The following is a 9,797-nucleotide window of genomic DNA, read 5'->3' on the forward strand; positions in this document are numbered from 1 at the left end:
TAAGAAGATGTAAAAGGACTTTAAAAGAAACTATAAATTAATATTTAAATAATTTAAATTTAATTAAATATATAATTTTTTAGCCAACTCTAAAACTTAAGGTTGTGTTGTTAATATAATTATTGATTTGACATGCCAAAAAATATATGACCTAAATTTATTTGAACATCAGCTATGAATCATCAAAATAATATAGATTAACGTAATTGGTCTCTCATGTCCTTCGCATTTAATAATAATAATAATAATAAGAGAATCATTCATATAAACCAAAACAGTCGATCACTGTATTAGAGTTCCTCCAAAGAAAACATCATCAATCCCAGTGTTGACACTTCAAAATCTAATAGTAAAAGACCTGTCGCGATTTGAACTAACCAATCTCCATGAGACTAAAACCTGAGTGTCACAGTGCCTTCACGAAACAAACACAATCGATCTCAGGGTGGTCACTTTCAGATCCTGCATGATAAGCCCGCGAGAATCTGGTCGTCCACCTGCCCAGTGGTGATGCAAGTCACTCCGCAATGAACTCGAAAGAAGACATAGACACTGTCAAAGGAAGCTTCCCAAAGAGAGGGAAACAACAAGTGCTGCTACAGCAATGCCTACGAGAGGTACCCTCACGTGCGACATTGACTTCACAAGGTGCAGTCCTTATCTGTTCCTCCATCATGGTTTGGAGGACATGAGAGAGCTGAGGAGCTTCTTCACTTGTTCTTCTGCTATTCTTTCATTCTTGCCATTGGAAGGCCAATATACTTGATTGATTGGTGGCTTGTGGCCACTCCACCACGGAGGGTTTGACGAGAGATGCTGCTTAGAGGTTTATGATGCCCATCCCAATCCTTTGTTATCTCGAGTTTGACTTGTGTTAGCTTCTTTCTCTTTCTCCTACGCCCATCCATTGTGTCAAGCTGGTGATGTCTGCTGCTCACTTCACATGAAGCCTGTCTCTGTCCGACAATGAGATCGAGTAGTATGTGTTGGAGCAGTATATATCGAAATTTATTATGAAAACCAACATAATTATACAGAAAAATAAAAAAAAATCATGTGCACGAATCATCTAATGAACCTTTAAATTATATAGTAAATGGATAAAATTCAAGAAAAAAATCTGAAGAATTCGACTTGTATTATCTTTCTTACGAGCATGATTATGAAGTGACTCGATTTTGTTTCCTCCAGTAAATCAAATGATAAAATAAAATTAAACATAAAAGAAGAGGCATATTTTTATTCATCTCAACTAAGGTTATTTAGAACTCTATTTATAGAACTTGAAAAATATCTTAAATCCACATATTAAAAGATTATACATTTTTCATTAAGGTAATTGTTTTAGAATTTCTCCAACTAGAATTATGATTGAAAAATATATCATAGTTATGTTTAAAAAAATATCAAAATTATGATTTGAATTACCGATATAAATAAGAGAAGATGATTGAACCACACATATTATCTTTCTTGTTCAAGTCATATATAGCTTTATATATATATATATATATATATATATATATATTGAGATTGATAATTATCTTGAGATTTCCAAAGCTCACGGAAAAGAAATCATAGTATGACAAAAATTTAGAAATTAAGATTTATTTTTTCTATAAATATATTTTAAGATGTGATTAGTACTTTGAGTATCCTTGAATTCTCTATAGGGGGTGTCTAGAGAGGGTGCTCTCTGAGATTTCTAAAGAGAATAGAGGAAAATATTATTATTTTTTTTATAAATTAATGTAAGAGGATATATATAAGGGTGGAGAAAACGATATTGTAATTGATCTCACACGATTAATAATTTATTTTTTTCATGAATACATAGAAAAATCTCGAATTACATTAATCTTGAATCGTCTTTATAGCATGCACTTTATTTAGTTGATCAATTTCTCTTCTGATTTTTAAAGAATAAATCAAGATACAAAGTTAACTCTCTAACCTATTTAAATCAGATTCAAATATTTTCTTATTGGATTTGAGATAGTTGGGTTCAAATTCAAATGCAAATTTGTGTGTGTTACTTATTTCTCCAATTAGTGGTGCAATTATATTCGAACAAGTCACCAAACGAAAGTACCAATGAAGACAAACCTCACTACATCCTGTGAGAACTCATGTGTCAATGGGTGAGTAGGTCTACAGTCACATTAACCTAACCCATTAAATGTGTCATAATGGGATCTAACCAGTGTCTAAAAGATTTAAAACTATATACTTTTTATTCATCATTGCGTCTCTTAATTAATCTAAATTATATCTTGTATATAAACGGTATAAATATTGTATATAAACAATAATAACACTTTTAGTCTCGCTAGTATTATTCTAAGCCAACCTTTAATATCAATTTAAAATGAAGAAAAGAAATCACCCAATAATTTAAGTTAATCTAAATCCAAATTCAAATCTCCCAATCATCTATTCTAACATTGTTTTACGAATAATATATAATGTATTATCCGTGAAAAGATAGTATCACATATTTACATATGTTTAGTGTTTTTTTAATATCGAGATATAAGCATGATCGATAGATACTTACAATGTAACTGATACCTTGATGCTATATGATCGACACACTAAGACGATGTTGCTCGTCATATTTATGATTATTGTAAGTTCTTTGGATTCGATGTAATATGATTCTATTAGTGATATTAAGGTACGTCTTTGTGTGTTTCGTCCTCTCTATAACACAAATTCAAATACACTAAAATGCTAGTTGATATCTCGTAACTAATACTAACTTAAGTTTGACATCTTATAGATCGAGAGAATTTGAATAATTTTTTTTGTTAAAAATAAATAATAGGATATCGGTTGGCTTCGAGTCAGCATCGGAATTGGACAGCTAAAATTGGCATTAACACTTTTAAACATCAAAGCCATATAAACATCAACAACATAATTAGGCATGGAATTAAGGCATTAAATCGGCTACGGTGGCCCATCATCACTCAATGATGAACACATAGGGTGGGGAAGCAGCTCGAAGGCAGGGGAACATAGGTTCGTGGGGGGTGCGAAGAAGGCTTACTATTAGATTTATAGTCGGCCTGCATGCAATGAAGATACCGAGTTGTGCGTCCTGAGAATTGAATGCGAGCTCAGTTAGATTCTCCCCATTCGAATGCTTTGAAGCCATATCGCGAAAACGCCATTATCATACCAGCTCAGGCCATCACAATGCATTCATAACATCAACCAGACGTGGTACAGTAACATGCCATGCCACTGTTCTGTCGTACCCCCAACACAGAATATTAAAGACGCCATGAAGACTGGCCGAGGACACTGTAGATATGACATAAAGAAGAGAGAGAGGATGGATTGATGGACGCATGAGAGGGGGTGAAAGCGGTGGAATTATAGCAGCTTTACGACCTCGGGGATGTGCACGGGATAGCGGTGAATGCAGTCGGACCAGGGGCCGTCGACGGGGGTGGCGACGGTGCGTAGGGAACGCCACACGGCGCTGTTGCACTTGAAGCCGCTGCCGAAGCCGATCATCCAGACGCGGTCGCCGCGGCGCATCCGGCCCTTGGCCTCGATGTAGCCCAGCTCGTACCATAGCGAGCTGCTCGACGTGTTGCCGAAGCGGTGCAGCGCCATGCGGGACGCCTCCACGTGGGCCGCTGACAGCCTCAGGTTGAGCTGCAGCTCGTCGATCACCGCCCGCCCGCCGGCGTGGATGCAGAAGTGCTCGAACGCCCGTTTGAAGTCCGGGATGTACGGCTTCCAACCCCGGGAGCCCAGCAGGCGCCGCGCCACCAGGCTGGCCAGGAAGCGGAGCTGCTCCGTGACCGGCAGCACCAGCGGTCCCACGTCCGTGATGTTGGACCGCAGCGCCTCGCCGGCGATGGCCATTAGGTCCTTGGAGAGTTTGATCCCGGAGTTGCCGTCCCCGTCCTCCTCCTCGTAGACGCAGCGGTACGCCCGGTCGTCGGCGCCCTTGTGGGTGCGCACCACGTGGAGGAGGCGGTACTTGGCGCGGGCCCGCTCCCGGCGGCGGTTGGAGAGGAGCACCGCCGCGGCGCCCATGCGGAAGAGGCAGTTGGGGAGGAGCATCGACCGCTCGTTGCCGGCGTAGTAGTTGGGCGTGATAATCTCGGTGGAGACGACGAGCGCGTACGAGTTGGGGTGCGCCTGGAGGAGGTCGCGGGCGAGGTCGACGGAGATCAACCCCGCGCTGCACCCCATCCCGGAGAGGTTGAAGCTCATGATGTTGCTGCGCAGCTTGTACTTGTTGATGATCATCGCGGACAGCGACGGCGTCGGCGAGAAGAGGCTGCAGTTAACGACCAGGATGTCGATGTCCTTGGGCTTGAGGCCCGTCTTGGCGATGAGGTCGTCGATTGCGGAGAAGATTACCAGGTGGGCCTCGGCCCGGGACGCCTCCATGGAGGGGCACGGTGGGATATAATGGTTGGCCGGCGGGAGGCAGGTCTCCTCGCCGAGGCCCGACCGCTCCAGGATGCGCACCTGGAACCGGACGCTCTTCTCGTCAAAGAAGGGCATCAGGCGGGCGTGCTCGAAGAAGGTGGCGAAGGGCACGCGGCAGTTCCTTGCCGGCTGGAAGCAGGCATAGTCGACCAGGTACACCGGGCGCGGCCGCGACATGAAGTAAGCGGTCGCGACGAAGACGACGAGGAGGACGGTGCACAAAGCGTGGATGGCATTGATGCCGAGGGACCTCCAGAGGGAGACGAGCTCGTCCGGGCCGATCTTAGCCGCCTCCAAGAAAGCGGCCACCATGACAGGAATGAGGAGGAAGGTGAGCATGTGGTTGGCCAGGTACTGGTACCCAAGCTTGACGTACTTGAGCTTGATGGAGCTCAAGAACTGCGGCAATGGCTCAGCCGGCATCTTCTAATCTTTCCAGCTAAACAAGGCAAGATCGAAAAAGGAGTGCAAACAGTCGAATCGGGCGAGACGCAGCGCTCCTCGATACCTAGTAGAAGAAGCAACGGTACGGGGATTTATAGAAGGAGGACATGGCCATGGATCTGCAGACCGCAATGAATGGGGAGGCAGCTCGGTAGTTCGAACTTGATGTTCGCTGTCCGGCCTACTGTGAAAACAACGTCCTTGGGATCTTCTATTGTGGTTATTGTTATAATATTTGTAATTGCAGTAAGGAACGGCTGCGATAGCATTACATGTCGTACTCGATCCATTTCTTTAAGATCCCGAACCACAACCCCGAGGCATCACCACAAATGCACCGCCCATCGCACGAGCCATGGACCAGAGATGTGCATGCGCACGATGTCAACCACAATGTCAGCCATACTTTATTGGGAGATCAATGTCACCCACAATGTCCGCCATGCTTAAATTGGGAGGCCAAGCAGCGTTCAAACATGTCAACCTGTAAAGTGGGTGATTAATCAATCACTCTTAAATATGGGTAGTTGTGCAGTGCCCAATTTCACATAAAATATAATAAATACATCCAAAATTATATATAACATACCATAAAACATTCGCCTACCAAATCCACTTACTGAGTGGTAAAAAGATCTGATTTGTGGTTGAATGATTCTGCCAATCCTATGATTTGTTTATAGATTTAAGGACATAATTTGAGATGAAGGATGATCAATACAGTACTGGAGATACAAGGATGAGTTGGCCAGTGGTCCAAGATGTAACCATAGTGCGTGTGCATAGTTAAGGTGCACAGTCATAGCAGGGGTGATAAGGGTAAAAATGACGATGTGACACGCCATGACGTTAGCCGACGTCTCATGTCTCGATCGGCGCAACTGCACTCGGTTAACCGAGCCGGAACATTGGTCGAGGCGCATTAACACCTAACTTAGGCTTGGTTCTTCACGCCACGCCAACCCCATGTCAGACGCTATCAGCCTGCCTCCTGCAGGCAGCCACATCAGGTAACATCACACTCATCTATAAATACCTCAGAGTTCTAAACGAATGGTGAGGAGGACGAACTCACACACAACACTTGTATGGAGGCATCTCTTACTCCAAAACCCTCTCCACATCGCTAACTTGATCGTCGGAGGGGTCGGGTCGAGCTCCCGGCCCGACCTGTGTGCAGGTGCGAGACGGTGCTGCCTCTTCCCGGCGCTGCGGCGGAGCTTCCTCCCGACCCGACCTACCGACCCGACCTCCCGACTCGAACCATCGTGCTCGGCCGCCGGGAGACCCCGAGGGACGCCGCCCGAGATCCCCGACATCCGGATCCCCGAACCAAGCCGCGTCGGCCCCGAGGCCACGGCTTAAAAAGTTGTTTCCCACAACAAATTGGCGCTAGAAGGGGGGGCCCGAATGTCGAGGGATCCTCAAACTGATCCCGACAAACTCCCTACCGAGGGATCGTTCTTAGTAGGGGCGCAGATCGTGCGTGACGGGCCGCGGGCTGACGACCTCCCCGCGACCTCAGAACGCTACTGGCGTTCATTTGACAACCCGGATCTGCTTCCGCCCGAGGGCGCTCCGAGCGTCCCCTCGCCGGTGTCGTCCGAGGCCTTTCACGACCTCGCTCGTCAAGTCCGAGCTCTGACTGATATGGTGCAAACCATCATCCCACTCGTCTCCCAACCGACACCCCCGCTTATGACTCAGCCGCTACGGCAACAAGAGCCTCCCGCTTGGGCCCACATGACGCTTCTAGAGCCTCCCGCTTTGCCTTGGGTCCGACCGACCCCATGCGGGGATCCAGTGATGGCAGACCCGAGCAGCCCCCCGGAGCCCGAAGTATTATCTCCGGAGTCAACGGACTCTCTGCGAGCCCAGCTATGCTTTCTTAGTCAGCGGCTCGACGAACTAGAGAAGGAATTTCGCAACTCAAAGGGAGAGCTCGGGATGGACACATACCGAGGATCTCCGTTCGCACTAGAGATACGATATCACGCGGTTCCCCCGAACTTCCAGCTCCCTTCTTTGGACGCATACGACGGCTCCACTGACCCAGCGGACCATGTCGCCTCTTTCCGTGCCCAATTGGCACTGTACGGAACGTCTGACGCTTTAATGTGTAGGGTGTTTCCCACGACCCTGGGGGGTCCGGCCCGCACATGGTACAACGGCCTGAAGATCGGCACGATCACCTCATTCGGCCAACTCGCCAAGGACTTCGAGCTCCACTTCACAGCCCATGCCCGGCCAAAGCCCTCCGCGGCACTGCTCCTCGGATTCAAACAAAGAGAGGACCAGCCCCTCTCACATTTCGTGGATCGCTTTGCCACGCAAATCCGGAGCTTACCGAACACTCACCCCTCTCTGTTAGTGCAGGCGTTCATGATAGGCTTGCGACCTTCCAGATTCTGCTGGTCCCTCGTAGAGCGACCCCCTACCACAGTACCAGATATGTGCTAGTCATAGGTGCCCGGCAAGCCAATCACGTGAGTGATGACACGTGTGACTTGATACAAAATCTTTTTGCTTATTATATTTTGACGTATATCACTTTATAACTATTGCATATGTGCATATATATATTGTGATGTCCTTGGATTTGTGCAATGGGAATCGGATCGTGATGAGATCACGATAATGAGATCGATTCACCTTTAAACACATATCCTAAATAATTCCGGTCATAGGTTACTCGAGAGGGACATCATGATAACTAGATAGACTGGTGTGCTGTATACCCGTCCATATGATGGATGCAGTTGGTCTCATAGCTGCTCGTGTAGGGACACTAGGGATATAGTACAGGTGCTCATTAGAGAATGAGTTAACTGATTGATCCGCTTACGAAATGCTGGATGGTTGATGATGCCTTATTGTCAGACAGCGATTCCATAGTCCTAGTGGTGTATCTGGTCCTTAGACTTGAGACACCAAGGATGTCCTGTATGAGTGCTCCACTCTTTGATACCAGACTTATAGGTTTGACTGTCCCAGATCTAGTACAGCTGGTCATTGGGAGTGGTAGTCGACCTTACGAGGGCTATTGAGTGTCGATAGAAGATCATCCACTCTCGGCGTCATGAGAGGAATATCCTATGTGTTCTTGCTCAGACAAATCCCTGGCCAGGGTCATTCGGGTTGAGAGAGAAAGAGTTCTCCGGGAGAATCCGATTAGAGCGAGACTCGAGTAGAAACCATATGGGTCTGACAACACCATGCTCGATATACGGTCTCAGTGATATTAGATGGATAAGGGATTATAGGTACACGGTAACTGAGGACAGACAGGTCCAATGGATTGGATTCCCCTGTATCGTCTGGGGACTACGGCGTAGTGGCCTAGTACTTCCGTAGTCGATGAGTCAAGTGAATTATTACAGAGATAATAATTCACTGAGTTAGAAGGAGTTCTGACAGGTATGACTCACGGCCAGCTCGATATTGGGCATAGAGGGTCACACACATATGGTAGGCATTGCGATGAGTAGAGGTTCGGATATGAGATATCCGACGGAGCCATTGTCTTATTGGATGCAGATCCAATACTTAATAGGGGAGGACCCATTAGGGTTTGACAGGGGACCTCTATAAATAGGAGGGATTCAGAGCCTCATAGGCTAGAGCCTTTGCTTGCCTTTCCTATTCTCCTCTTCCTCTCCACCTCAAAGCAGGCCTGGAGTCTTGAGGAGCGTCGTCGCAACTCTGCTGTGTGGATCACCGCTAGAGAGGAGGACGCTTGACCTCCTTTACCCTCTCCTAAGGATCTGCAAGGAAACAGGGATATACGATCTCCCTAGGTAACACAATCTACTCTATACGCAGTTTCATGTTTCGCGGATTTTTGCGCACCAATCTTCGCACGACGACGAACATCTTTTTGGGAATCGGGGATTTTGTTTTCTTGTTCTTCCGCTGCACATGTGATGTCGCCCCCATGATTTCCCAACAATATGCTTCAGCGAGCTAACCGGTACATCGCTACGGAAGCTTGGGTGACCGCAAGGAAGAGGAGTGACTCTGGGCAACGGGCCCTGTAGCAGCGGTCAAGCATCCGTAGTGGCTATCCGGTGTAATCCTCGTGCAAGGAATCTAGCCCCTGCCTCAGTCTCTTCCAAGCGAAGGCTCCATGTTTACCTGACCGCCTCTTGGCTCACGGTTAGCTTTGGCTTAACCCCCCTCTTTTTTGCATTCGCACGACTCGGTCTTAGACGGCCCGAGTCCACCTCAATGCGGCCTGCGCGCCTGAGCGGTGCCCCTCGGTCGCAGCCTGCTTGCGCCGAGCACCTCGGCCACACACTGCCGAGATCCACCTCGGCGCGGCCTGTCCGCCTGTGTCATGCTACTCGGTCGCATGGTGCCCGAGACCACGTCCGCGTGCCCTGCCCGCCTGCGTCGTGCTACTCAGCCGCATGGCCCTCACGACCACGCCTGCGCGGTCTGCTCGCCTGTGTCGTGCTCCTCGGTAGCATGATGCCCCACACCTGCGCGGCCTGCCCGCCTGCGTCGTGCTCCTCGCTCCCATCATCCCCGAGACACACCTGCGCGACCAGCCCGCCTGCGTCGTGCTCCTTGGCTCCGTGTTCCCGAGACACACCAGCGCGGCCAGCCCGCCTGCTACGTGCCCCTCGGCCATATTCATTGCCGAGTCCATCTCAGGGCGGGTTGCTCACCTGGGTCACGTCCCTCGGCCGCAGCCTGCCTACGCCGAGTTTCTCGGCCACACGCTGTCGAGTTCACCTCAGCGCGGTCTGCCCGCCTGAGCGATGTCCCTTGGCCACACCGCCGAGATGCACCTCAGCGTGGTCTGCCCGCCTGAATCGAGTCCCCCGGCTTTTTGCCATATCCCTCGGCTACGTGTTGCCCGAGACCACACCTGCGCGGCCTGCCCGCCTGCG

General features: G+C 48.4%; 1 protein-coding gene across 1 annotated transcript; it reads right to left on the reverse strand.

Moving 5' to 3' along the window:
* Positions 1 to 3,181: 3,181 nt before the first annotated feature.
* LOC103977577 (3-ketoacyl-CoA synthase 6) lies at positions 3,182 to 4,975 on the reverse strand. The gene has a single exon (XM_009393133.3). The coding sequence runs from the start codon at positions 4,879 to 4,881 to the stop codon at positions 3,382 to 3,384; it is 1,500 nt and encodes a 499-aa protein (XP_009391408.2). The 5' UTR covers positions 4,882 to 4,975; the 3' UTR covers positions 3,182 to 3,381.
* Positions 4,976 to 9,797: the final 4,822 nt, after the last annotated feature.

The sequence above is a fragment of the Musa acuminata genome, chromosome BXJ2-3 (genome assembly GCF_036884655.1).
Source record: "Musa acuminata AAA Group cultivar baxijiao chromosome BXJ2-3, Cavendish_Baxijiao_AAA, whole genome shotgun sequence".
Classification (NCBI taxonomy): domain Eukaryota; kingdom Viridiplantae; phylum Streptophyta; class Magnoliopsida; order Zingiberales; family Musaceae; genus Musa; species Musa acuminata.